The sequence below is a fragment of the Penicillium vulpinum genome (genome assembly GCF_028829585.1).
Source record: "Penicillium vulpinum strain IBT 29486 chromosome Unknown utg000004l_segment0_segment0, whole genome shotgun sequence".
In the NCBI taxonomy this organism is placed as follows: domain Eukaryota; kingdom Fungi; phylum Ascomycota; class Eurotiomycetes; order Eurotiales; family Aspergillaceae; genus Penicillium; species Penicillium vulpinum.
In genome coordinates this window covers 7326225-7352653 of record NW_026643244.1, presented here as the reverse complement: position 1 = coordinate 7352653, position 26429 = coordinate 7326225, and the positions used below count along the sequence as shown (strand labels likewise).

Sequence of the window (26429 nt, the reverse complement as noted above, 5' to 3'; positions counted from 1 at the left end):
GGAGTACGTACGTAGCATGTACTTTTGATGTTTAGGAAAACCCCTGGAATAAACAAAATATGCCAAAAGGAGCAAGAGACTACCATAAGTGAAATAGGGGGTTTTCTCCGTCATTTTGTTTCTACGATATCTATTGAGAAATTTTGTCAAATTGGTTTCCAGATAGAAAGTGATCGATTGAAAGATATTAATCTATGTACGTAGTCAAAACAAGCTCCCTCTATTCTTCCTTGATAGAGTCCCTCATGGCTATACATAATATGTACCTACACAGGTATGGGATTTCCAATGGATCAAGGGCAAAGCGGGGTCGGCCGCTCCACAACTCTAGCGGTACCTGAGGTCGTAGGTAGTAACTTGCACCGCAACCTTTCTCCTGTAAACCATCGTAGGCTTCAGGGACAAGCTTGCTGATCTCCAAATCATCAATGCGGTCTATTTCAGACGTTGTTGGTGGCATATTCTCCACTTTTATGCAGATCCAACATGACGCATACATGTTGACCCGATCGATGCGGGCGCCACTTGTACGTGCACCAACTCGGTTGAGAGAAAAGCCATGGGCCCTGAACATCTCCATATCCCAAGGGAAAGGTACCGAGGAATTAAGAGTACACGGGCGCCAATCTTGAGGCTGCAGCTGCGGCGCTCGGGCTGAACCAGTCTATGATCAATGACAACAACGACAGTCAGTGTATCAGGAGGTATGTGATTAAGAACCTCACCCACCTCTTCCATGTGGATGCGCAGACCATCTAGAGCACCTGTGCTGGAGAACTTGGCATGTACCTTCTCAGAAAGATAATCCCGGTGACACTTGCGGGTGAAGGCGCCGGTCAGGCGAACTTGATAGTAGAAATTATCAGCACCGACATGCGTCTGCTCAGCGACTGGATCAAGTGTGTTGACCATGTGTCTCCATATTGCGTGAGAGCGGGTCCTGCGGTCTGTCGGGTTAGGGCCACTGAAAGCTTCGCTTTCAATCATGGCGAGTTGGTTATTGGGGACGCCAAGGGCGGCCCACAGAAGACCTTCTTGGTTGACAACGAGTTTGCATACTAGTTTGGAAAGCAATACCAAACGGATCCTGTCGAGCCAAATATTGCGTTGTTCGTTTAGGGTCTTGGTGGCGAGAAAGTCCCGGAAGGCGCTACAGCAGGCCGAAAATAGGTGAGATCCAACGAATTGCACGAATGGCATGACGCAAATCCCCCATAAAGCATAGGCGTTATCAAGCGAGTACTGAAATGCTCGGCTGGAAAGGTGCGGAGAGAGCTTAGTGAGCAGTAGGTTACGAAAGCTGAAGTGTTTGCCCTTTCCGAATAGTCTCCAAAAGTCCTTATGTGACAAGGTAGTACAAGCTGCAACCTTCAGCCAGAGAAGATGGTCCTATATAGGGATCAAATCGACAGCGTAGATTCTGGCCGGGCTCTTTTTCGCATAAGAGAGTATGTTATCTCCGGCACTGGTAATAGCCAATACTATATCTTCTGCTCCGAGATTGAGCAGGACCTTATCTACTCCAGCATCTTCCCACGTAAAAGCGTAAATGCACTCGTTGTTAAACGTTTTGTGCTTTTAAAGCTTGTCGTTATAGTAGTATATACGCTAGTAGTAGTTCTAATAGAAAAGCCAGGGCAGGGGCGGATTTGTAGAAGTTTGCAACTTTTTATATCGATGACACAAGCGCTGCTAAGGCATTTGATCTCGCTAAATCTATAACTGATGTTTGGACCACAGTTGCCACAGCCGCAAACAGAGCGACATGTGAGACGGACTTCATCCTCAAGGATGGTGTCATCTATATCAGTCGTGTCGTCCCAGATATGGAGCTGAGCGAGTTCACTCTAGATACAGGAACAGGGAGAGATGAACAAAAATTTCCAACTTTTGGCAATATCCAGCTAGCACTGGAGACTCCATGTCTTTTGGTTACTATGTATTTCGGAGAGAAACCAACATGTGACATTGCACTTGGCGCCGATGAGGTTAAGATCGAGGTGAAAGCTGTGGGATTGAATATGAAGGTTTGTTCATGGTATCCTTATTGTAATATTGATACAAACGTCAGATTTGGCTAATAACCATGATAGGACTATGTCATTGCAATGGGCAACTTTGAAAGTCTTAAGTCTAGTAACGAGAGTCCTGGGATTATTTCTAGAGTTGGAGAGAACGTCACTCACCTTCAATCTGGGGACAAGGTCATCTGCCTGGAGCGCGGATACTACAACACTTTCCTTCGCAGCCCGGTTCAGGAGTGTCTGAAGCTTGATGACGATGCCGATCTTGTGGAGATGGCCACCGTTGGGATCACCCATGGAACTGCCATATATGCGCTAGACTACCTAGCACATTTAGAAGCCAACGAAACATTACTGATTCAGGTCGTCACCGGTGGTTTAGGGCTCGCAGCGATCCAATATGCCAAGTATGTGGGAGCTGAAATCTACGCCACAGTAGGAACACAGCCAAAGAAGGACTACCTCATCTCTGAGTGCGGAATCCCTGCAAATCATATCTCCTGGCCCCGAACTCTGGAATTCAAGAATGACCTATTGAAGTAAACACGGGGTCGCAGTGTTGATATTGTCCTTTCAACTATGTCCGGTCCTATGTTCCATGAGAGCTTAAAATGCCTAGCGCCATGCGGAAGGCTTATTGATGTTGGGCGTGGAAACGTCCTGGACAAGGGAAATATGGGATTGTATGCTTTTGATCGGAGCATCAGCTGAAATTCCCGATGATCGCGATGAGGCAGTTATTATGTTGGCAGGTGCTGTTGCACAGCGGCTGGCCAAGCTCATATTCATACCTATTGAGGACATCGATATCGGCCGTCCGTTCTCGCACTTTGGTCTCGATGGTATGTCCGGCAGCGAGCTGATCCATTGATTAAGCCAGAATTTTGGTGTGGGCATGTCATTTTTGCAACTGCTGGCTCCCTGCTGCTCACCCAAGAGTCTGGCAGGGACTATCTTTGATACCCTTAAGACAAAGACCGCTGCGGCAGAAACTGCGACAAATCCGGCTATCGTAGATAGCACATCTCAAAAAACCGCCAACGGATCACTTGATTCCAATGGCGTGAATGGATCCACCGGTGTTAATTGTTCCAATGGTTTCAATGGCATGGATAGCAGTTCGGCTGAATCTCAGATGGAAAAGTTCTCTTGGTCAGTAAGAAGAGCAATTGCCGATTCAAAGCCAGTCATGCATTCTTATGTGTGCTCTGTCATCAGCAACAAGGGTACTTATACAGGATTTCCATCTCAAATGGGGAACATACTAATTACAATTACAGGTGAACAACTCTATACACTGTCTGAGGGCACTCTGTCACAAGATTTCAGTACTAAAGTTGGCTTCGACGCAGTATATGGAATGGCTTCTCTCACCAAACTCATGATCACAGTCGCCATCATGATTTCTTGCAGGAGCAGTTGGTAGGCCCGCTCCACGCATCTCTACTTTGTACGTTCTACAGTTGACATGGACACCGGCCGCATTGAGATCGCGCTAGGTGGCCCGCTGTATCTGGATACCATCCCTGGGAAACGCTCTGCGGGTACACTACAATGGGCCGGTCGGCCGAATCTGTTCTGGTGGATTGACCGGGTCAAGGGGGTAGCAGCGGCGACGTTTACACAGGTTATATCACAGGCTGATACCAGATTTGAGGAGTTGACCAGCGAGTTTGAAATGGCGGTATATGCAGAGTTCACTTGAATGAATAGAATGTGGCTCGAAGGATGGGGGAAAGGAGGAGGAGGGGGGGGTTTATACGTCCGCGTACCTTCCTAAAGTGGATAATTCCCATGCACCTTCCCGATTCATAGATTTTCAGACAAAGTACATATGTAGGTAAAATAGGTCGTTCCTTCAATGTTCCTTCCTGGTGTGTTTTTTATTTCCAAAGATTTGTAATTGGCTAGGCGACCTCGGGAGTTATTCAGGAAATTTTCAATTTCTCAGTTGTTGTACATCCATGGATTATGTATGCGGTGGCGTAGGTATGCACGTATATATCCTAAGGCACTCAGGCACAAATAGATAGTCACATGACCGTATCATCCCACCTTATGCCTTATATATCAGGCATCTTGAACATCATCCCCCACCTCCATGCCTTAATTTTCATCCAATGACAACAATCAATCCGGGTAAAAGAAGCCACAAGAACTGCCAGGAACCAGGAATACTAAATCCGAAGTGCACTTATCTTAATAGCCGACCTGCAGGGGCCAATGATAGCTGAGTCATCCCGATTCGCCATAATAAGAATCAGATAACGGATACAAGTCTCGACGGTCTTTCTTGATAATCCATGTGGTTCGGTATCTTTCTTCTATGGATCACCTCACGTCTGGTAAGGTAAATTCAGGGCCAAGTCCCCACTCCGTCATAAATCCCGATGGGCCGAAATGTGTAAGCCGTAATATTAAATACTCCATGACTTCCTTCAATTCTCTTCCCCCTCTTCCTCTTGTATCCACAATCTTAACTTCAATCCTTCTCTCTCTCTTCAATTAATTCAATCACAATGGCCACCAAGGGTTTCAACGCTGGCGACGCCTTCCCCCAGGACGTTGTCTTCTCGTGAGTCTTGAAAAAAAGTTAAATTCAATTGCGTCTCTAGCTAACAGACAAACAGTTACATCCCCTGGTCTGAGGAGGCTGGCGAGATCACCTCTTGCGGTATCCCCATCAACTACTACGCCTCCAAGGAGTGGGCTGACAAGAAGGTCATCCTCTTCGCTCTTCCCGGTATGTGACCGCTCTTCCACAATTTTTCTAATTTTTTTTCCCTTCCTACTCTGTATCATCTGCAAGGTTCTTGCGCTGACCGCCACTCCGTTCTACAGGTGCTTTCACTCCCGTCTGCTCCGCCAACCACGTTCCCGAGTACATCCAGAAGCTCCCCGAGCTCCGCGCCAAGGGTGTTGACCAGGTCGCTGTCCTTGCCTACAACGATGCCTACGTCATGAGCGCTTGGGGCAAGGCCAATGGTGTCACCGGAGATGATATTGTATGTGATCTATCACCCATCTGCCAATTCCCCAAAACAAATCATGGACCCAATTGACTAACTCCTGCCTCTTTTTTTCAGCTCTTCCTCTCCGACCCCGAGGCCAAGTTCTCCAAGAGCATCGGCTGGGCTGATGAGGAGGGCCGCACCTACCGCTACGTGATCGTCATCGATCACGGTAAGGTCATCTACGCCGCCAAGGAGGTCGCCAAGAACAGCCTTGATCTCTCCAGGGCCGAGTCTGTCCTCAAGCAGCTGTAAATTCGCTCTGTTGAAAATAGATTTGGGTAAATGGGCTGGCGCATTGTTTCATGGGTGATTGGGGAGTCGGACTGCGGTATTTGTGTTCGAATATTTCAAATATCCAGGACTGTTTCTCTTTCCTCTGCTTTCAGCGGTTTTCCGAAGTTTTAGATCGCCCTGTTGCTTGTTCTGTTGCCTGAAGAGTGAAATACTTTTAATGAAGCCACGAGGTCATTCTTTCTATTCCTCTCCATTATCTCTCTGAGTAAATGGTAGTGAAGTTTTCTAGGGTTGATTTGTTGTACAACATAGGCACACAGCTTTGGAACTATACCTTGCCGTTCTGATTGGTGCGCTTTAATAGTACTTGACTAGTGCTGAAGGCCAGTGCCCGTGTCGTCCGTGCTCAACGCCTCGATGAGAAATCTAGATCATCAGCAAGTCAAGTGCCAAGCATCCAAATTTCATAATGTTAAAGCGTAGATAATAAATCACATATTCGGACATAACTACATATGTAGGTACTAGTTTTTTTTTTTTTTTAAGTAGAAGCAATAGACCTCTCTTACGCCAGATCAGTGCGATAATCGTGCGGGGAGAACACCCTTGGATGAATTTTAAACTATAGCGTACTTCACAATGGTAGATTATTTGGATAATGCCAACTGTTGAATTTCATGGATCGTGTTGTCCGTTTAAATATATAAATTGAAATTTCCTCCCAAAAAGCAATGGATATACGCATAATAATACACACAATTCAACGCCAACCTCAAAAAATCAAGAATTCCTCAAATTTGATGCCAAGGCGACAGATTTATTCTTCTTCCCTTCTTTCGTCTGCAAGCCACGACTCAGCCCACCCCCGAGACCACGTGCCAGAGATGCAAAAGGCGATGAATCCTGCCATACATCCAAATCGTGTTCAGGGTGGCCGACACCCTTAGTTTTCAGTGCCTGTTTTGTGCTTGGATTCAAGGCAACGGGCTCAGATTGTCGGCGATGGGAGTGTTTCGCCTGTACAAGGCTGTGCTGGGTGACTGATGCGTACTCCTTGGTACCAGGGGATATTGGTTCCAGCACGGGCATGGGGACATCAACAGTAATGTGCTCGGAACACTGGCAGCCACATCCTGTTGGACAAGTTGGAAGGAGCTTGTTCTGGTCTGGGTGATCGAATGGGCTGTCGAATTTGTCGGCCGGTCGAAGGAACCAGCGCCGATGACAGTCGAAACAGCTTACATGTCCGCAGCTCAGACAGGGGATCAGCATACCGTCGACCACCTCCCCGCAGATGACACAAGGCAGTTTGGTTGGCAGTGGCTGTCGAGGCTTGCAGTTAGGGCATCGGCGGCCTGATGGTTTGCGCTTGTGTCGCTTGGAGGGGGTATTTGGAGCTATAGGTTGTTTATCAAAGATGGAGAGCTGCAACGCGTGACCGCAGCTCGCGCAATGGCGCTGGAAGTCAAGAGCTTGGGAGGTTGGCTCCGGCTGTGGGTCTTTCAATGTGGTCTCTTTAGAAATGGTGCGGTTCCAGTAATGGCTTGATGTCAAGTCGTCCACTCGATCAGCCACGGCTCCAATCTTTGTCACCTCGCTCTGTTGAACAGGAAGGTCCCAAATAGATAATAGATTGGCATAAGCAACGCGGTATGAGCGATACAACAACTCCTCATCTGCGTCAAGAAAAGAGTGTTGCGCTGGTCCGTCGCTTTCAAATGCAGTTTGGTTCTTGTATGTAACCTTGAATCTCGCGGTCGGTGGTGTAGGCTCAGGTGCGTGATCACTTTCAGTGACGGATTGAGCCTGTGACTAGAGAGGAATCGAGGTCAGACAGATCAAATTTTGCAGGCATCTCAAAATAGGATTGGAAATACTCACTACTTGTCCGGCTGTCACGCCCGGGCTGTTCTGAGGAGTCGTCTTTTTCTTGTCCATCCTACTTGTTGGTGGTGACGCGGATGACGGTCCAAATGTAAATGAACGAGATAATGAGGACGCCAACACAGATCCAAACCCAGATCCGCTTCGTGCCTGAGATTGCTGATCAGGCGATGCAGCCATAGAGACATTGTGGCTCGGATTTCTTCGGTCAGCAGCGATGCCTCGTGGACGGGACATGAATGGAGGCGTGGTGCCTGTGGAATACGGGGGAGTGGAATCGAGACGCCAGATCTCACTAGACGAGCGTGCTGAGGTCTCGGGAACAGTCTGGACCTCTTTAAGGACAGAGGAAGCTGGCGTCGCAACTGGTGGCTTTGTTGTGATTGACGATGGGACAGTGGAGAAATCCAATGAGAAATCATCCTTCCCGGGCGTCTTTTTGGCTTGCTGATTCTCCAAATATCCCTCTTGGTTAGCTTCCAGTAGTACGCATGAGATCATTGCCACCATTTGCACATCACCAATGCGCTCAAAGTGTTCGAAGAGAGCAGGGACAAGCCAATGGCTGCCAAGGGGGTGGTCGCCCCAGCGAATAATACTGCCTGCCAAGTCTCTATACAGCCCATCTCTTCCTAGACCACCAATTCCGCCCCTTTTTTCGTGTGTGCGCCTTTGCAACAACCCTACTTCAGGCAAAGGGCCGGGGCTTTTTCGGACGTGCAATATCAACTTGATCAAACCCCAGATTTGGGCCAATTCGTAGCAGCCAGCGTCAAGGGCAACTGCCGCATTATGGGCGCATACATCTGTTCCTTTGCCACAGATGCGATATTGACTCGCCAACTCCCGCTTAACGGGTAACATATCACTCAGATTATGAATAGATACGATATTCTGGGGTGCCTCTGATTTGACTGTGGCCCCGCCTCCAGTCGATCGCTGAGAGTTATCTGTTGATCGCGGACGGTGGATGCCATAGCTGCCGGTACTACGCCATGTTCGAGGTGCTGGGAAACGTGTCGGTAGCCCAGAAAGAACGTCAGAAGAGCCCGAAGAGCTCGATGTGTCTGAGTATGACTCATCCGAATCATCCGAGGCACCATCGTCTGTGCTCGTTATCGTTCCCATTCCGCGTGGGCCAGGTGAATTGGTGTGTAACCGGCCGAAGCCTTCAAACACTTTATCGCCTCTAGACCAACGAGTCATCTCTTTGAAGCCCATGTTCTCGAATAGCTCGGTTGATTTATCTCTCTTTGGTTTCGGCGGGAAGAAACATACGAGGCGGCCGTCATTTGCCCATAGTGCGCCGCATACTTTGGCCACAGGCACCATGACATTGGCATTGACAGGACGGAGTAGCTCAGAACTCATCCCCAGTTCTTGACTTTGGGTCATGCCGACTTCATCCTCGTCGCTGGATTCGCCTTCCATTTCACCGTTGATGGGGGACTTGAGGTTATCGCCAGTTTCACCCAATATCCATGCGATGCTGTCCTCCAAGCTGCTTTCGCCTAAAAGATAACGGACAGCACCTTCCAAGCACCCTCGATTTCGGGACATGTAGGTTTCAGCAATTGTGCGCAGTTCAGCGGTGGTCTTCGCGGCCCATTCATCAGTGACGGCTGCTGTCTTTTGGAATGCAAAGGTTGGGATAGCAGTCTTGGGATAGCTCATTGGGAACTTGATATCTACTTTCAGGAACAAGGAGGCCCCGTCAGCACCCCAGGGCCCGTTCAGAGAGATGGAAATCTTTCTTTGTCGAACATCAACTGAATCAAACGCCACCTTGGTGAATTTTTCGCCGACTTGGCTGATTTCATCTCCTAATGTCTCAATGTCCCAGCCTGATATCTTCACGCCGCGCATCCAAGCAATTGGATTTGTGTCAGCTCTTAAATTTGACCTCGGTTGCATGCCAACTCGATCAACATGGCCTCCCTTTATCCAACCTCGAGCGTGAGGAACAGTAATGGCGTTCATCCCAGTACCTGCCGCAGTATTCTGGTTCTGTTGCCCAACAGAAGAAGCCACTTCAACGTCGTCGAGATCCAAATCTGAGTTCACATCGCGGAAACTCCGGTAAACGGCACCGAGCCGTGTCACAGTTCGTGTGGAAATAAAGGACTTGCCCTTTTCGTACCCGACGCGCGCCAGAATCTCAGGATTAACTTTGTGCAAGCGAAGTTCCCTGTCCGTTCCCCACGTAACAAGTTGGTATTCGCGATGATCAATTCCATCCGCTACCCCTCCGCGTGGTCTCCACAAGAACTCTTTGACTTGTCCCTTGTGTCCAGGAAAACTGTGTACCAAAGGCAGGTCGTCCTCTGGATTTGAGTCCTCTCCAGCTCGCCGGCTGTAAAGATGGAGATCATTGTTGCCTCTCTGTGGCATTGCAAGCATTCCCATTCCAAACGGCGTATTACGTGCCCGCCACACAGGGAATGGTGTGTGAATCTGCTTCTCTGGAACATCTAAATCGGTGGTGTAGTCCCAAAACTTGATTGTTTTATCTAAGGAACATGTGACTAGAGCACCGCGTCGCACACGGTTCCAGTCAACTCCATAGATCTTAGTGTTATGTGCTTCAATCGACTTGATTGGATATGCGCCCATGCGGTCATCCCAAATCCGAAGGAACCGGTCATGAGAGCTTGCAATGACGTGAGGGTCTTGTCGATTCCATTTCACCTGGGTTGCACCAGTAAACCAGTCCGAAAATGAGACCGCTGGCCGCGACGGAGCACGTAGATCCCAGCAGTGCACAAAGCTGTCCACAGAACATGTTGCTAGTATATCTGGATGGAATGCCGAGAAATTGATGTCGGTAATTGCTCGAGTATGAGCGTGAAGTACAATTTCAATAGAGTTCTGCCATGTCTTCATAGCCAAATTCCAGACCAACGCTTTCTGGTTAGATGTACTGACAACCCACTGATCGCGTGCAGCGAATGGCGACCACTGGACATCAGCGACCTCCCACGGTGTATGGTGAGGAAGATACCGCGGTGGAGAATATGGCGAGTCCAGGTCGATGACATGCAGACCTTCTTTGGACGCTAGAACGACATCGCGTCCACAGGGGGATATTGACATAGAACCCACCGGTTGCTCTACATGAAAGGAGCTGTCCTCATCAAACGTCGGGCTCTCCATAGCCGACGTGAGAGGTCTTGGTTCCATCGAGCTAGACATGGTGACTGTGACTGTCGCTCTGTTTAATCTCCGGTGTTCGTCGGGCCGCGATCTTGCAGGAACCGGAGAGTCAAAGGTCTATCCCTGCATAGAATACAAAGCCATATATATTTAGGAGTGATGAAGCTGTTCCCATTTTCCACAATGGCATCTCTTATCCTTATTTCATGGTTGGATATGACTGTTATATCCCCAACTTGTCGCGAAGACTGGCAAGTCGGGTTGCGATAACGCGATAAGGACAAGAGCGTGGCTAGTGTTGTGGCTGTGACTATGGGATTATGACATCACATGATCTCGTATACGGGACGCGAAACAACCCCGCCATGCAGGAGCCCCTCGGCCGGTTACGTCGAGATCTGGATCTGCTTTTTAGTTGACTTCCAAGGTTGCGCTTTACTTTCCTCTGTTGACTTTTCCGAATATATCTTGTGGTTTTACCCAACACCTGCCAGTTCCTGGTTTCCATTAGGAACAGACTCTTCGTCTTACATAATTACTAAACCAGGTCTACACGCGTGTCGATAAGCCGGTTTCGCAATGGCCTTACCCAAAAGAATCATTAAGGAGACGGAACGCCTGATGGCAGAGCCGTAAGCAAATCATCTCGTTCAAAAGATCATTGGCCTAGCAGCTAACATGTGCTTGGATTACAGTGTTCCAGGCATTAATGCAGTGCCCCATGACGATAACCTCCGCTATTTCGACGTCTCAATCCACGGACCTGCGCAATCTCCATATGAGGGTAGGCCCGCGATAGCATTCTCGCGTCAGTTGAAGTCCTAACGTACTTTTTGCAGGTGGTATCTTCCGACTTGAGCTATTCCTGCCAGACGATTATCCCATGACCCCACCTAAAATCCGCTTCCTGACCAAGATCTACCACCCCAATATCGATCGTCTTGGTCGCATCTGTTTGGATGTCTTGAAGAGTAAGGCACCATACTATTCATTCGGAAACTGCGGATATCTAACCATGTTTTTCAGATAATTGGTCTCCAGCTCTCCAAATTCGCACGATTCTACTCTCGATTCAGGCACTACTTGGAGCTCCGAATCCCGATGACCCGCTCGCCAATGACGTTGCTCAGAGGTGGAAGGACGATGAGCCTGCTGCGATCCAAACAGCAAAGGAATGGACTCGGACACATGCTATGACTTAAGTTCGTTGGTGTTATGTGACCATGAAGTGCAGGACAACCCTTTCTATTTGCGATAGCAGGCATTGAATTCCAAGCGTTTGTTATTGGGTAATCTTGTTGCTTTGAGTGGGATTATATTCTCTGCTTCTCCCATTACCCTTGCCCAAAGTTATTCTGGCTTTCTCTAGGAGGTGTTGCAGAGGCGTTGCAAAGGCGTTGCGGAGAACCAGCGTAGTCGAGCGTGTTTTAAATTTCATCAGCCATTCTAAACAACACATTCGCCATCATACATCCAATGTAGTCCAGTCGCTTACAGTCCCTACAATGTACTAATCATAATATCGTTTATTGGACAGCAATGATCCTCACCTTGAGAATCGTATCATACGTATGTCAACTTTATCTACTCCTAATGTGCAACTCTGATAGAAAGGATCATTGAAGAAATGTACTCCAAATGTGTATGTGTAGACTGAGCATAGATGGTGGTATATGACGATCGTACTTGAGTCGCTCTACCATAAACAGCTTCTATCTGAATCTGTACTCTAGTTTCAAAGGAAATTGGAATTCATTGAAGGTTAGGAGTAGTTCGTCAGCAAAAATCCCATGTTCCTTGCGTTTTAGCATAGACTTATTAGCCAAAAAACCGAATTTGATGTCGTTTCATATATTCTACCATTTTCACTCATAGCAAGGTATAACTAGAAGCAAAGTCTAGGTGATAAAATCCATGCTATGCAACAATCCTGATCAGAGATCATGAGTAACTGAAGTAATGGAAGAGAGAAGCATATCATGTGACCTTATCGATAGTCAACCCGGAAAGGGCAGAGGTGGTCACGTGTCGCACTTTAGCGAGCGCCCGCACCACAATTGGGTCATCAGCATCACCGCGATCCACGATTTACGACAACCACTCAACGCCAACCGACACCCGTCAGCGCATCTCCATCCGTCAAGATGCGTACTTACGACGACTCCTTCAGCGGCCAGAAGATCTACCCTGGCAAGGTGCGTTTGCAATTCCCGTCGTTGCTTTTGGGAGGAATTTGTGTGCGAGGGAACAACGGCATCGCGGATTCGACATTCACACTTCGATATTTCAATACTGTCACAATTGTCGCTCTCCGTCTTAGTCGAACTGCCGCACATGAATTCCGCCGTCTTTTTATTGCTGGTGGAAGCTAATATTTGATGTTGAATGTTTTAGGGCAAGCTGTTCGTCCGTGGCGACAGCAAGATCTTCCGCTTCCAGCGTGGAAAGTCCGAGTCCCTTTTCCTCCAGCGCAAGAACCCCCGCCGCATCGCATGGACTGTTCTCTTCCGTCGCCAGCACCGCAAGGGTATCTCTGAGGTCGGTCGCCCCTCCCTTTGGATTATTGTTTGATTGTGTGGAGGGACAAAAGGCCGAATTGAATGGTGACGAAAACCATGATACGGAGCAAGAGGAGGAATTGTCACGTCACCACCATGATTCAGATCATATATATAATGGAGAATGCGACTGCAGATTACTAACCGGGTTATCTTTCTGGATATATAGGAGGTCGCCAAGAAGCGCACTCGCCGTGTTGTCAAGAACCAGCGTGGTATCGTTGGTGCTTCCCTCGATGTGATCAAGGAGCGCCGCTCCCAGCGCCCCGAGGCCCGTGAGGCTGCTCGCAAGCAGGCCATCAAGGAGGCCAAGGAGAAGAAGACTGCTTCCGCCAGCGCCAAGAAGGCCGAGAAGGCCAAGATCGCCGCCTCCAAGGGTGGTGCCCAGCGCATCCAGAGCAAGCAGGGTGCTAAGGGTTCTGCCCCCAAGGTCGCCGCCAAGTCCCGCTAAATTTCTTCATGAAATAGTTGGGAATGGAGGTGTTCGGAAAGGAGCAGCGCTGTGATGGTTGCGATATGATGGAACTTACGGGCACTGGAGCTGGAGTACTGTCTGAGGACTGGCCTTGGGCCTTGACCTTGTTTCTGGAAATACTTTATGCAATACAATTTCATGCAGAAAAATGGGAACAAAGGAATCAAAAATATGAATCCCATGCGAGTATTAAAACTATGTTGTCTCCCTCCAACCTCCAGCAATGGAACGTTTCTTGGTTTTTCCCATGATTCATGTCCACCAGGCCTACTCATGAGTGGTTGGATATTTATATCTGTCTGATCTTGCCAATGAAGTAGATCTGATTCGGCCTTCCGATCTATAATTGAATTTTATGTTTTGAATTTTTCTTAACCTTTTGACATTAAATATACTACGAGGAACAGCCACTTTGATGCATGACCTGGCCTCTTTCTAGCTTTCAGTATAGGTACGTCTTCATAGCAAGAATAACTCAAACTGTCCGATTGAATCTTTCCATTTCAGACCAAAGAATGGGTTTCCAAGCTGAGTAATAATAATATATAATAGCGATGTTCCATGCACATCTATACTTAGACCATCTAGGTCCATCCCCGCAATGCATTGATTTCAAACTCCCGAGAAAGCAGAGATAATACAGGAAACATCAGCAGCGTTACAAGCTAAGATGGAGATCACCGCAATCGCAGAAGCACCATCAGCATGGTCACGGTTTGTAGGCCAAGCGCTCCCTAGCCTTGGGACTCACGGTGTGCAATTGAGTTGCCAAAAGTTAGGGTGGATGCAAAATCCTACAAATGCGCCAGTTGCTCCTTGCCATGTGCCGAGGGGCCATGCTAATCACGATGGATTAGGATCAGATGTCGTTCCTTTCTCTCAAATGCAACAATCGCATGATTCGCACAAGTTTCTCGTGGACAACAGCGCCTCGCCGAAACCTTGCGGGACTAACTGAACCAAATAACCCAAACGCTATGCCTAACAACCGGCGTGAACCAGGAGGGGAAGAAAACCTAGATCAAAAAACGCTCAGTAATAATGCGCCATCTCGAGGCCAGCGCGCTTGAAACCACACTTGACATAGAATCCCTCATTGACTTCCGAGCAATCAAGAATGCTCTGTAAACATCAAGTCAGCTACTAAAATCATAGGCATGATAGATAAGAACACATACCTTGTAGCAGCCAACCTGGGCAGCAACATAATCCAAAGCCTGGATAATTCTCAAACCAAGCTTCTTGCCCTGCTGGTGTTTCTCAACGGCAATGTCTTCAATGTGCCCAACCATACCGAGCGAGTGGATGAACTTGCGCTCAACAATCAGACTACCGGTTCCGACGACTTGGTCCGCACCGTCGCAAATCACGAGCATGTAGTACTCATCATTGCGGGAGGTAATCCAGTCGTACCGCTGGTTCCACGCCTCCTCGGAGATATCTCCAACAGTCGTCAGCACGCGTAGTACGTCCAGGTAGCCGCGGTTGTAGTCTGAGCGGCGCATCGGCCGGATTGTGTAGTCTGTTGGCAGTTGGGAGATCACTTCGGGGGAGATGAGGTTGGAGGGGAAGAGGGGGCCGTCGGTGACGGTATCGATTGTGGCATCCACAGGGGTGACTGTCGAGCTCATGATCGGCTTGGTGGCTTTCGCGATTGTGGTACTTGTAAGAGCGTGTGCAGTCATTTTGATGGTGAGAGAGTTGGAGAATGGGAGTGTTGGAAGAGATTGAGGGTTGAGGGTTGAGGGCGGGTTGTTTATCAGGGGCCGTGGGTCGTAAGAGAGATCGGCAGCCTTGGATTTGAGTAAATTAATTTGTTTGAGTGAGCTTTGGTATATAATACTTCAGAAGAGATACAATGGTCATGTGTAAAAGAAGTTTTTCATGTAAATAAGTACATAAATGTACTTGGGGGTTCAGGCACAGGTACAGCTGAGACACCGCCACCAAGGGGGCTTTTCTATTAATACTCTCCATACGGAGTACCAAGGGACAAGTAGTGGGATATTTTTTGGATTTCTCTTAGGGTTGTTTTTGGCTATAACCGCTTATTTCTGCATTGAAAAATTCGAAGGCTATTGACAGTACTTATGTACTCCGTACTCCGTATATTAAAATGATCTCGGCAACTCCGATTCACTAGTGTCCTTGATCGGCTTTGCGATCGATGCTATTTATAACCTCAAAAGAATTTAAAATCTACAATTTACAAAAAAAAAATGCGTAGCACCACAACACAAAATGATTAAACATAAAATTCTTTTCAGTGTACATATCCTATCGGAAATGGTCTATAATATCACAGGATGGCATTTCTGCTCATCTATTTGAATTCCTTGGGAGCCAACATGAGCTCGGGACGGACATACTGGTCGAACTCCTCTGAGGTGAGAGCCTTGAGCTCCATAGCGCTCTCCTTCAGAGTAAGGTTCTTCTTGTGAGCATTCTTGGCCACCTTGGAGGCCATGTCGTAACCAATGATAGGGTTCAGGCAAGTCACAAGCATCAGACTATCACACAGTTAGAATTTGGCATCAAAAGTTAGGAGTGTAAGCAATTAGGAGTGTAAGCACATACCTCTCGTTGAGAAGGGAGTTAATCCGTCCCTCGTTAGCCTCCAGACCCTCCACCAGGTGGGAGCGGAAGCTGTTCATGCCATCAGAGAGGATGCGCACGCTGTGGAGCAGGTTGGCGATCATCACGGGCTTGAAGACGTTAAGCTCGAACTGGCCGTTCATGCCACCGATGGTGGCGGCGACATGGTTACCCATAACCTGAGCGCAGACCATGGTGAGGGACTCGCACTGGGTGGGGTTGACCTTTCCGGGCATGATAGAAGAGCCAGGCTCGTTCTCGGGAAGGCTCAGCTCCCCCAAGCCGCAGCGAGGGCCGGAGCCAAGGTAACGCACATCCTGGGCGATCTTGAACAGGGAGGCGGCCAGAGTGTTCAGGGACCCGGAGGCCTCGATGATGGAATCGTGGGCAGCCAGTACCTCAAACTTGTTGGGGGCGGTCTTGAACTCGGTGCCGGTCAGCTTGGTGATCTCGGCAGCGATGGCCTCGTCGAAACCCTTGAAGGTGTTGAGACCAGTGCCGACAGCGGTACCACCCTGAGCCAAAAAGCGCAGGTGGGGGAGAGTAGCCTGAACACGTTCGATGTTACGGTCGAGCTGGGCGACGTAGCCAGAGAACTCCTGGCCAAGAGTAAGGGGAGTGGCGTCCTGCAAGTGGGTGCGGCCAATCTTGATGATGTGCTCGAACTTGTCGACCTTCACCTGGAGGGCATCACGGAGGCCCTTGAGCGAAGGCAGAAGGGACTGCTCGAGCTCGACAACGGCAGCGATGTGCATAACGGTGGGGAATGAGTCGTTGGAGGAGGCGGACATGTTAACGTGGTCGTTAGGGTGGACGGGCTTCTTGGAGCCCATGGTGCCACCGAGAATCTCAATAGCACGGTTGGAGATGACCTCGTTGGAGTTCATGTTGGACTGGGTGCCGGAACCAGTCTGCCAGACTACCAAAGGGAAGTGGTCCAGCAGCTTGCCCTCGGCGACTTCAGCGGCTGCCTGCTTGATAGCTTCGCCAATCTTGGGGTCTTATGGAAGTCAATAACCTGATGATATGTAATTTCCGCAAGATTTTCACATACCAAGGCCGTACTTCATGTTCACTTCAGCAGCAGCACCTTTCAAGATACCGAAGGCCTTGATCAGAGGGGCGGGCATGCGGTCCTGGGGCTGGTTGATGTCGAAGTTTCCCAGGGAGCTGTATCTATCAGCAACCTTGTTCTTTTTTCCATTGAACGTATCGATTTGACGAGGCGTCTTACCGCTGGGTCTGCGCACCCCAGTACTTGTCTCCGGGGACCTTTTGCAAACTCCATTAGCTCTATGCAAGACCATTGCTCCGTTAATATCCACTCACCTGGATTTCACCAAAGGCATCGCTCTCGGTACGATTATCAACAGACTAGATCCATCAGTTTGTCTGAATTTATTTTTCAACCGCGCTCTCGAAACAGCATACCATCCTGACGGTAGTTCCAAAGGCTCGCTTGTTGGAGAAAGTGTTCAATGATTGAAGGCGGGGGAACTGAGCGAATTGGCGGGTATTAGAGCTCAGAGACCGGGTAGCAAAGACCGACAGAAGGTTGCGAGCTGCGGGGGTGGCTCTGGCCGCATGTGTCAGGGTGGCCATAGAGCGCACCGCGGCTCGGGTGGAAGTAGGATTCATTGTGTGACAATTGGGTTTGTAGCTGTACCAAAGAGAGTATACGAAGGCTCACACCAAGCTCCTGAATCTTCTATGGGAAGTGAAATCGAGGATCGGTCTCCTTTAAAGAAAAGTAGCAAATTTGAGGTCAGATCAACTCCCCGAGTCCTCAGCCGAAATTTCCCGGTATCGGCAGGACCAAAGGGAGACCAGTTCTTCGGCAGTGAAGCTCGTAATATTCGGTAATATTGGGTAATATTTGGTATTGTCCGCTTTGGTACTATAGTATATATTTGTTTACGGGTTGAACTCTCATCCCTTGAAGCTGCCGCTTCATTGTCGCAATCACCTTTTCGTTATATCGCCGACCTCCCTCCAGAATTCCATCGAGTCCAGCGACCAAATGCGGAGCACCTACAATTCGGTCTACCTCTACAGATACCCCAGCAGCTTGAAGCTTAGCGGCATATGCCTCCCCTTCATCACGCAGCGGATCCAATTCCGCCGTAGATACCAACGCAGGGGCCAAGTTCTGGAAGTTTGATGCTAGAATAGGCGATATCTTCCAATCCTAGAAAAATGAGCATCACATTCATAATTACTTCATGACCAAACTTACCTCGTCCGACTCCGCCGGTCGAGGAACCCCTAGAAATTGTCGGTGGAAATATGCCATGCGCGCCGCCGGTAGCGCTGGCGCAAACTCCATCTCCCGGTATGATTCGTATGGACAACCTTCGCGGTCAAACTCGCCCTCGGGAGTGAAAACACTGTGTAAGTCTGTCACTGGCACGGTTAAGATTTGCAAACGCAGAGGTATGTTTGCATCACGGCAGAGATGGCTGATGACAGCTGAAAGCTGGCCGCCAGCTGACGCGCCGCCCACTGCGAACCTATCTGGGTCTAGATTGAACTCGGTCGCTTTGTGGGAGCGAATCTAGACGTTGTCTCGTCAGCACTTAGTTCTCATCTAAGGTCTTAGGCCGAGAGGTTCCTACCCAATTGAAAGCAGCCCAACAATCATTCACAGGAATAGGATACTTATGCTCTGGGGCCAGTCGGTAATCCACATCAAATGCGACCAGGTCCCCATCAAGACCATGGACAACTCGCTTGCAGAAATCGTGGTCGTAGGCTAGTCCACCAAACACCCACCCACCACCATGAAAGTTGACATAGGCTGCTCTCCTCTTTGGCTGGCCCTGGTTTTCAAGCTGGGGTGCTGGCTCGAATATTCGTATGGTGATTTCACCGCCATCAACAGGACACTTCTGTTATGTGATACGGAAAATATCAGGGCCGGGAGCTCGGCCATAGGAAATGGTATAACGGGCAGAGTTTTTACGGAACTCTTCGATCGGGACTTCGTGTGTGTGCAGTCGCCCGGCATTGAATGCATTATAGTATGCGACATAAACTGGGTCATACCGAGGGAGCAGCTCTGGGGGAATGCTATTGTGAAGTGGCTGGGTGACAACTGGAAGCCGAAACTTGTGCAAAGTATAATCGCCAGCTACAGTTCGAGAGGCCATGTCGATAACAAAAACGCACAATGTCTAATCTGTCGGACGGATTGCGTTTAAGAATGAAGTTGATTTGGTGAGGGGTACAGAAGAAGATGTGGTTCAGAGCGAGCTATCAACCTCGGAGTTTCAAGTAGTACAATATACAAATGTCTCGCGCGGGGTATCATCCGGGCACATATGTACCAACTTCGGTCTATATCACGTAGATATGCACATAATGTCAGTGTTGGTGTATACCTGTATCTCGGTACGGAGACAAGCTGAGTGGTTGTGTAGTAGAATCTCGAGTCTAAGCTTCTGTATTCTCATCGGCTGCAACCCAATATATGTCAAAGGAGGGATTGTAATAAGAGCTCAAACAGAATCTGGCAAGTTATGGCTAGTTCAACAGGTTTCACCTTTTGGAATCCTTCATTTTCGGGTACATTTCCTAAATGTTCATCTTGATATAATCGGAGGCGGATGAAGCACACCATACAATAAAGGATTTATCTGTAGCTAGGCTTTTACAAATTGGAATATTGAAGAACGATAGAGACATTGGAGACATTGGGAATATATATCTGTAAAGCCAAAGGTAATATAGGAACCAAAAAGAAAGATTTATAAATGTTGTTGTAGAGATGTCCCATGTTAGCATATATCCCCGCCCATTATATATCGTCGCGCAGCCTCCTCTTCCAAGTATTCCCAACAACACACCACGAACCCTCATCCACCATCCTTAAATGGAGTGCTACACAAGAAAAACTGACATTTATCCTCTTGAGAATAAAGTGCGTTCATAATGCGCGTCACCAGACCTCTGATGACGTTTCATGCTGATCTTTAGAGTTTAGTTGCTCCAGAGATCAATAACCTATCTCACTTTCTATCAACCAGCACATGGCCAAATATAGAAGGCTATTGACGGCTATCTCTTTCTTTGAATAAAACGAAGATGAAGGAATTGCAATTTGCATTTCTTTGCACCCCGGAATCCGCTACTAAGCGGGACTTCCCGCGGGGCAAAAAGACGGCGATATCGGGTTGACTCAGCGGGCGATTTTGATCTTAACTTACTTATACTCGCCGCGGCCTCGCCACATTTTGCCTAAAAGCAATCCCAGGAATCCCAATTGCAGTCTATATACCACAATGAGCAAAACCAACACCCGTCTTAACGTCTCCCCGGTACCCCCGGACGAGATCTTCGCCCTGAACGGCGCCTACGCAGTCGATCCCCACCCGCAGAAGGTTAGCTTGGGTGTAGGTGTCTATCGGACAGATGATGGAAAGCCATGGCCCCTTCCCGTCGTGCAAAAGGCCGAGAAGGAGCTGGTAGTAGACGACGACCTCTTCCGCCACGAATACACTGCGATCGAGGGTGATGTGCCTTTCCTAGGAATTGCGCGGGATCTGATGTTCGGATTTGAGGGCAAACAGGGCGAAGAAGAGGCCAAGGCACGCATTGGTTCCGTGCAGACCGTCGCCGGTACCGGTGCCAACCATCTCGGCGCCCTGTTCCTTGCCCACCACATGAAACCCACCACCGTGTGGCTGTCTAACCCATCCTGGGCCAATCATCAGACCATCTGGGAGCTTGCCGGCGTGCCCCGCAAGACATACCCGTACTACCATGCCGCAACTCGGTCCTTCGACTTCGAGGGCATGATGTCTTCCCTCGAGTCTGAGGCGGAGGAGGGCGATGTTGTGCTGCTGCACGCTTGCGCGCACAACCCCACCGGCCTAGACCCTAACAAGGAGCAGTGGGTTGCCATCGCTGACCTTTGCGAGCGCAAGAAGCTCTTCCCCTTCTTCGATTCGGCCTACCAGGGCTTTGCCTCAGGCTCCGTTGAGGAAGACGCCTGGGCCGTTCGCTACTTCTTCAATAACAAACCGGACATGGAGATGTGTGTGGCACAGAGCTTCTCCAAGAACTTCGGCCTGTACGGTCAGCGCGTTGGTGCGTTCCACTACTGTAATAACCGTGCCTCAGTCTCCCTACGCGATGTTGTTGTGAACAACCTATGCCATCTGATCCGCGGTGAGTTCTCCATGGGCCCGCGTGTTGGCTGCACCATCGTCAAGAAGGTTCTTACCAGCGACGAGCTTACCGCCGACTGGCACGAGGACTTGATGGTCATGAGCTCGCGCATCAAGGCCATGCGTAAGGCTCTGTACAATGAGCTGGTGCGTCTGCAAACCCCTGGCACTTGGGAGCACATTATCCAGCAGGTAAGCTATTTTGGATTTTACTATACGTGTAAGATGCTTCGTACTAATTATTTTCTTAGAACGGCATGTTCTCCTACACCGGTCTTACCCCCAAGCAAGTCTATGCCTTGAAGGACAAATACCACATTTACCTGCTCAAGTCAGGCCGAGCATCTATCAGTGGCCGTAAGCACCCCCAGTCATCAGTACTCATAAACACGAGCTAACATTGTGCACAGTGAGCCAAAAGAATGTCGCCTATGTCGCACAGGCGATTGACGATGTCATTCGCAACGAGAACTAGATTTGAAACGAGTCCGAACTGGATTTGTTTTGAAATTTAATTTTGCTTAGGCTGCGTCGATATCCATGGTAGTCTCTCAAAGGGGGCTGATTTTTTTGGAAGACTACTTACTGATTTTGCATCTGGCGGGCCCATCTGATTTACGACGTTTCACGATAGAATTCCAATTTAGAGAATTATAGCCACACGTGCAGTTTTGGTGTTCTTACCTGTGTACAATGTAACCATCTACATGTAAAACATCCATCCAGGTAAACCGGATCGATCGAGTCAATGAGCAAGGCTGCATTAGGAAAGTTTCGTACTGTACATATAACAGCAAACAGGGAAGACGAAAGAGAAAAATGGGGAAGCAAACTCGGGAGCACGTTCGTAAGAATCCTATGGTTGGTCCGCTCATGCCACTAACCACAACAAGATAAAACTGTACTGGATAAAGTCGTAGACGCTGGTCGACAAGAGTGACAAAAGCAGGGTAGTGATGTCAAGAGATTGACTGAGAAGCAAAGGTAGAGCAGAATAGATCATCAAAGGGCCATTCAGAGAGGCACTTCGTTGAAGTCACCCTCAGCCTCTTTGCCTTTGCCCTTTGCGTCTTCGGGGGTTACTGACTCGGAGTCATCCTCAGGCCTGTGCTGTGGAAGAGTTTGCTCTTTCTCTGTCTCTTTATTGCTCTCCTCTGCAGCTTCAGCTTCAGGCTCCTCGTTCTTCACTTCTGAGGCTTCTGCCTCACCATTCAGAGTAGGTTCATTTACATCTTCAGCTTCATCTTTGTGTGGGGGTGGGGGAGGTGGGAGACCGTCTTCCTCATCTTGTGATTCAACCTCTTTTGCCTGTGTCTGCGCCTGCGCCTGGGGTTGGCTACTTGTCTCACCCCCAGGGAATGGGGTCAGAGGTGGCTCCTCAGGCACCTGCTCTTGTGCAGGGCTCCGTTGGGGCTGAGTGCTAGGTCTTCTCTGATGGGCAGTCGCAGACGAAAGAGTAGAAGTAGTACGCTGGTGGGACGAGCCGTGGATCACGCCGAGTTGACGGGCCTTGGGATCTGCGTTGAGGTAGTAGCCACGCACACCTGCAATGGTCCCCTCTGTCTCGCAAGCATCTACCCACTCCGGCACCACGACAGGAATGTTCATCTCCACAGCCTTCTCCCACTGTGCACCCCGTCCTTCCGTGCAGACAAAATGAGTGGTGTCAATACGGACTGAGTCGATCATTTTGCCTCCAATGCGGTCCAATGCAGCACCGAGAGCCTCCTTCTGCTGCGGATCGAGGACGCCTGTTGTGACAGTGATACCGGACAGGTCGGTCATCTTGTGTGTTCGACACGTCAGCTTCTCCGACTGGTAGGTGCCAGCGGTGGTCCGCAGGACCAGATGGAAGGAGTACTCGGAGTGAATGGCTAGGCCACTGATTTTCGTGCTGCGTGTCTCGAGCGGACGGGGTATCGAGCCGGCCTTGGAGCCATTGCGGTAGAGGGAGAGCGATTTCAGGGATGCAGTGGCTAGGTCGATTGGATCCCACTCGAGAACGAGCGAGGTCTGAGTTGCATTTCGCAGGCGCAGAATTGGTGGCGACGGGGCCTTGACACCGTAGGTATTTAGAATTCGCTTCTGGAGGGATTGGAAGGCAGATGCGCTCGCTGCTTCGGCCGCATGGTTGCGCGAAACGGTGATATCAACGATGCTGCCTGAGCTAATATTGTTCGGAAGGAGGACTGAGGGGAATTCAATCTGCGCGGAAATTTATCAATAAGGTGTCTTTGTTTGCCATTGAAGTTCCGCAGAATCGCAAGTCGTCGATGTCTGGGAAGTAGGGAGCAGGCGACCAGGGGCTTGAGCTTACGAGTCGATTGTCTTGGGTGAGGAGCACCGCGACACCGGCGTCTACCTTGCCAACTGTCAAGGAAACCAACATGGTCAGATACAAGGGGAAGTTTAGGATAGGTGATGGTGGTTGTCAAGTCAGTCCTGGCCTAGAACCCCCGGGTCGTTGATTCCGCCGGATCGGCATTTAGCGAGATACGGGAAGCTAAGATACTCGCGCTTTTATGTTTACATTGGTACCTCGGAGCCAACACCGAACAATTATTTTTAATTTGGATAAAATGAATGGAATAAACAAGAGTTGAGATACATTTAATCTCATATGCAAAATAATCCCCCCCCCCAAAACGCCATAATCGCAATGTGGCCTAAATGATGTACAGCAACAGTCCAACAGGTCGACTGATACGGAGTTTAGTATGATACAAGATGTTGTAGTAATATACATTGAATCCCACGGGGTCGCATGATGTCTTCAACATGCCCTGGCTTCACCTTTTGAGTGTGGCTCATCGACAATAGATCATTTCCGTGGTAATTCATGATCCAGAAGCAAGGATAATAGATGATGTGCATCCTTCTGGATCCTCTCAAAGTCCTGTGTCACACATGGCGGCTGAATGTAGATATCCATGGTTCCTGACAATTTTTTCTCTTGCAAAGGAGATTCAGAAATGAGAGGTTTTCCCAGCTTATCCAATCCTTGCTGCTTCAAAGCCTGCTCGAAAGCAATTCGCACTCTGCGTGCACACCAGGAGCGAACCACCCGCTTGCTTTGTTGGATTTGTGACACCGAAACCCGCCACCATAAAGTTTTTCTTTCGCGATGTGCGCAGAGATCGACGATTTTGGACCGGATCGGATGGGTAGGGACATTCAGGTAGCGTGCAGCAACTGGAGGAGTGTTGCATTTGGGCCAATACCGAAGCACAAAGCTGTTTGTAGATGCAACAAACTTCGTCGGCATTATAAACGGATTATCGGTGGCCGTAAGGATATGCTGGTTTGGACTGTGAAGTATAAGGAGAGTCGTAGCACATTGGTATCATGTCGGATTGAACACCACAAGGTTCATTAAACAGAGCTGGCGAAGTCTTATGAACACTTCAGAGGGAAAATTTGGAGGCTCAGGATACGAGTTCAGAGAGATATCATCGATTCGCCAAGGAAAGAAGTACTACCACGAATGTATTGTGTATGTACTCGAGAGGCGCCGAACGTTCGGAGATTGCGTGAATAAAGAAGTCGTGTGCTCACTTGTCCCGACAGCCACACAGAGGGTAAGACAGCTGTATCGAAATGAACAATCGGATTTACCAAACTTGGCAGACCTGAAAGTATTTTGTCGTAAGACCTCGGAGAAGTTCTTGAAAACGCCCTTCCAAGCTTCCAAGCTTGACATTGTCTTTTGCCTCATCTTTTTCTGCCGATCAAACCAGGCGGTCAAACCTACCCCAAAATCAGGCCAAAAGGCAGAAATTTACCAGAAGGGGCGAAATCACTGACGCCACTGGGCAGCCAGTGCCTGATTACATAAGTAAAAAAGATTTGAATAGGTGCACAGAACCCCCACCTCCTTCTTTCTCCCACCCTCACTTCCCTAATCAACTTCGATTAGGCCTCTCCAGATCTTCGTTGATCTAAGGAAAAAAATACACAACAGAGACATTTCGACCCAGGTGAAGGTCGCTTAACAACAATATGCCCAAGAATAAGGGAAAGGTAAGCGCGCAAAATATCCAACCCCTCCTGTTGGTGATAATTTCCTCGCCACATCCACCGTCTCCCACTCGAGAGTAGCAACCTTGGCAACCCTAGCAACCTACTCTTCGAGCTGGAAACTATTTGGACTCGTGGATAGCTTTTATCCTCGAAAATACCGATATTACTTCATGTGACACATTCTGACAATCAAGTATAGGGCGGTAAGAACCGTCGTCGCGGCAAGAACGAGAACGACAACGAGAAGCGTGAACTCGTCTTCAAGGAGGAGGGCCAGGAGTACGCTCAGGTCGTGAAGATGCTCGGCAACGGTCGTCTAGAGGCACTGTGCTTCGACGGCGAGAAGCGTCTGGCCCACATCCGTGGCAAGCTCCGCAAGAAGGTCTGGATCAATCAGGGTGACATCATTCTCCTCTCTCTCCGTGACTACCAAGACGAGAAAGGTGATGTTATCATGAAGTACACCGCCGACGAGGCCCGTTCTCTGAAGGCTTACGGCGAGCTTCCCGAGCACGCCAAGATCAACGAGACCGATACCTACGGAGGTGAAGGCTTGGACGACAACGTCGAGTTCGACGAGGACCGCGAAAGCGAGGACGAGAAGGAGATCGATGTCGACGAGCTCTAAGCTCATCCCCTGCTACTCCCAGAGTTCGATGCTCTGCCCTGCAAGAATATCCTGGATACATCCCTCCTCGGTATTCTCCATGTTCGCCAAATCCCTCTCCTCCTACTGGTCGCCGTTGGCACAGTGCCGTCGCTCATCTGCTCCGAAACTGCCTTTGACTACTTGCCACGCGAGGCATTTTCGACATCCGATTCCCTCTGTACATTCGTTCGAACGGACCAAGAGCATCAAATCACCTCCCCGGCCTACGACGCTGCTCCTCACTTCGGCTTGCATGAGGATACGGACACCCTCCCTCCACTCTGGCGCTACTGCGACAAATTTTCCGGGCTTGAAGCTATCGAACAGAGGACCCTCGATGTTTGTCCATTGGCGATTTTGGATTTCCAAGGTGGATCGATCATCGATACCATTTTCGTCCTTTTTGCAAATAACTTGGGATTATGACAGAGACCTAAATGATTGCTATGCACACATCATGAACCTGTGTGCTTGTTTTCTTGCATTGCATTGCATGCGGTGTGCTCAACTCTGCTCAGCCTCGACTTGCTTTTCTTTTCGTTCTTTTATGATAGAGTCATGAAATGGGCCACGAGAATTGAAAATATTATTTTTAGATTTGCTTCTAGCAGACATACTTCCTTTGTAGGCCAATTTGAAGAAGTAACTAATCATG

The 26429-nt window shown here is 49.0% G+C and overlaps 15 protein-coding genes across 15 annotated transcripts; 7 read left to right on the top strand and 8 right to left on the bottom strand.

The window, feature by feature from the left end:
* Positions 1-187: 187 nt before the first annotated feature.
* On the bottom strand, positions 188-2892 carry N7479_011303 (uncharacterized protein; the record flags this gene model as incomplete). Its single annotated transcript, XM_057258994.1, has 6 exons — positions 188-192; positions 271-435; positions 498-1389; positions 1779-1847; positions 2187-2325; positions 2816-2892. The coding sequence occupies 6 exons, from the start codon at positions 2890-2892 to the stop codon at positions 188-190; spliced, it is 1347 nt and encodes a 448-aa protein (XP_057106452.1).
* A 600-nt stretch (positions 2893-3492) lies between these two features.
* Positions 3493-3729, top strand: N7479_011302 (uncharacterized protein; the record flags this gene model as incomplete). The annotated part of the gene is made up of 1 exon (XM_057258993.1): positions 3493-3729. The coding sequence occupies one exon, from the start codon at positions 3493-3495 to the stop codon at positions 3727-3729; it is 237 nt and encodes a 78-aa protein (XP_057106451.1).
* Positions 3730-4543: 814 nt separating this feature from the next.
* Positions 4544-5290, top strand: N7479_011301 (peroxiredoxin family protein; the record flags this gene model as incomplete). Its single annotated transcript, XM_057258992.1, has 4 exons — positions 4544-4599; positions 4655-4767; positions 4866-5029; positions 5111-5290. 4 exons carry the CDS (start codon positions 4544-4546, stop codon positions 5288-5290), a joined length of 513 nt encoding a protein of 170 aa, XP_057106450.1.
* Positions 5291-6052: 762 nt separating this feature from the next.
* On the bottom strand, positions 6053-10348 carry N7479_011300 (Mtc5p; the record flags this gene model as incomplete). The annotated part of the gene is made up of 2 exons (XM_057258991.1): positions 6053-7084; positions 7154-10348. 2 exons carry the CDS (start codon positions 10346-10348, stop codon positions 6053-6055), a joined length of 4227 nt encoding a protein of 1408 aa, XP_057106449.1.
* Positions 10349-10888: 540 nt separating this feature from the next.
* N7479_011299 (E2 ubiquitin-conjugating protein UBC13) lies at positions 10889-11511 on the top strand (the record flags this gene model as incomplete). Its single annotated transcript, XM_057258990.1, has 4 exons — positions 10889-10941; positions 11005-11093; positions 11149-11280; positions 11336-11511. 4 exons carry the CDS (start codon positions 10889-10891, stop codon positions 11509-11511), a joined length of 450 nt encoding a protein of 149 aa, XP_057106448.1.
* A 942-nt stretch (positions 11512-12453) lies between these two features.
* Positions 12454-13318, top strand: N7479_011298 (60S ribosomal protein eL24; the record flags this gene model as incomplete). Its single annotated transcript, XM_057258989.1, has 3 exons — positions 12454-12504; positions 12704-12847; positions 13037-13318. 3 exons carry the CDS (start codon positions 12454-12456, stop codon positions 13316-13318), a joined length of 477 nt encoding a protein of 158 aa, XP_057106447.1.
* A 694-nt stretch (positions 13319-14012) lies between these two features.
* On the top strand, positions 14013-14300 carry N7479_011297 (uncharacterized protein; the record flags this gene model as incomplete). Its single annotated transcript, XM_057258988.1, has 1 exon — positions 14013-14300. One exon carries the CDS (start codon positions 14013-14015, stop codon positions 14298-14300), a length of 288 nt encoding a protein of 95 aa, XP_057106446.1.
* A 74-nt stretch (positions 14301-14374) lies between these two features.
* On the bottom strand, positions 14375-15027 carry gup1 (glucosamine 6-phosphate N-acetyltransferase; the record flags this gene model as incomplete). Its single annotated transcript, XM_057258987.1, has 2 exons — positions 14375-14464; positions 14521-15027. The coding sequence occupies 2 exons, from the start codon at positions 15025-15027 to the stop codon at positions 14375-14377; spliced, it is 597 nt and encodes a 198-aa protein (XP_057106445.1).
* A 638-nt stretch (positions 15028-15665) lies between these two features.
* Positions 15666-17575, bottom strand: N7479_011295 (class II fumarate hydratase; the record flags this gene model as incomplete). Its single annotated transcript, XM_057258986.1, has 6 exons — positions 15666-15852; positions 15920-16937; positions 16992-17107; positions 17172-17209; positions 17267-17311; positions 17369-17575. The coding sequence occupies 6 exons, from the start codon at positions 17573-17575 to the stop codon at positions 15666-15668; spliced, it is 1611 nt and encodes a 536-aa protein (XP_057106444.1).
* A 259-nt stretch (positions 17576-17834) lies between these two features.
* N7479_011294 (alpha/beta hydrolase) lies at positions 17835-19086 on the bottom strand (the record flags this gene model as incomplete). The annotated part of the gene is made up of 4 exons (XM_057258985.1): positions 17835-18125; positions 18174-18491; positions 18553-18776; positions 18840-19086. 4 exons carry the CDS (start codon positions 19084-19086, stop codon positions 17835-17837), a joined length of 1080 nt encoding a protein of 359 aa, XP_057106443.1.
* A 1131-nt stretch (positions 19087-20217) lies between these two features.
* On the top strand, positions 20218-21580 carry N7479_011293 (putative aspartate transaminase; the record flags this gene model as incomplete). The annotated part of the gene is made up of 3 exons (XM_057258984.1): positions 20218-21297; positions 21357-21462; positions 21516-21580. 3 exons carry the CDS (start codon positions 20218-20220, stop codon positions 21578-21580), a joined length of 1251 nt encoding a protein of 416 aa, XP_057106442.1.
* Positions 21581-22119: 539 nt separating this feature from the next.
* N7479_011292 (putative chitin biosynthesis protein (Chs5)) lies at positions 22120-23502 on the bottom strand (the record flags this gene model as incomplete). Its single annotated transcript, XM_057258983.1, has 2 exons — positions 23423-23502; positions 22120-23310 (listed from the first exon to the last, which is right to left on the bottom strand). The coding sequence occupies exons 1-2, from the start codon at positions 23492-23494 to the stop codon at positions 22120-22122; spliced, it is 1263 nt and encodes a 420-aa protein (XP_057106441.1). The 5' UTR covers positions 23495-23502.
* Positions 23503-23926: 424 nt separating this feature from the next.
* Positions 23927-24370, bottom strand: N7479_011291 (uncharacterized protein; the record flags this gene model as incomplete). The annotated part of the gene is made up of 1 exon (XM_057258982.1): positions 23927-24370. One exon carries the CDS (start codon positions 24368-24370, stop codon positions 23927-23929), a length of 444 nt encoding a protein of 147 aa, XP_057106440.1.
* Positions 24371-25104: 734 nt separating this feature from the next.
* N7479_011290 (translation initiation complex factor eIF1A) lies at positions 25105-25753 on the top strand (the record flags this gene model as incomplete). Its single annotated transcript, XM_057258981.1, has 2 exons — positions 25105-25125; positions 25325-25753. 2 exons carry the CDS (start codon positions 25105-25107, stop codon positions 25751-25753), a joined length of 450 nt encoding a protein of 149 aa, XP_057106439.1.
* A 102-nt stretch (positions 25754-25855) lies between these two features.
* On the bottom strand, positions 25856-26264 carry N7479_011289 (uncharacterized protein; the record flags this gene model as incomplete). Its single annotated transcript, XM_057258980.1, has 2 exons — positions 25856-26173; positions 26229-26264. 2 exons carry the CDS (start codon positions 26262-26264, stop codon positions 25856-25858), a joined length of 354 nt encoding a protein of 117 aa, XP_057106438.1.
* Between the last annotated feature and the right edge of the window lie 165 nt (positions 26265-26429).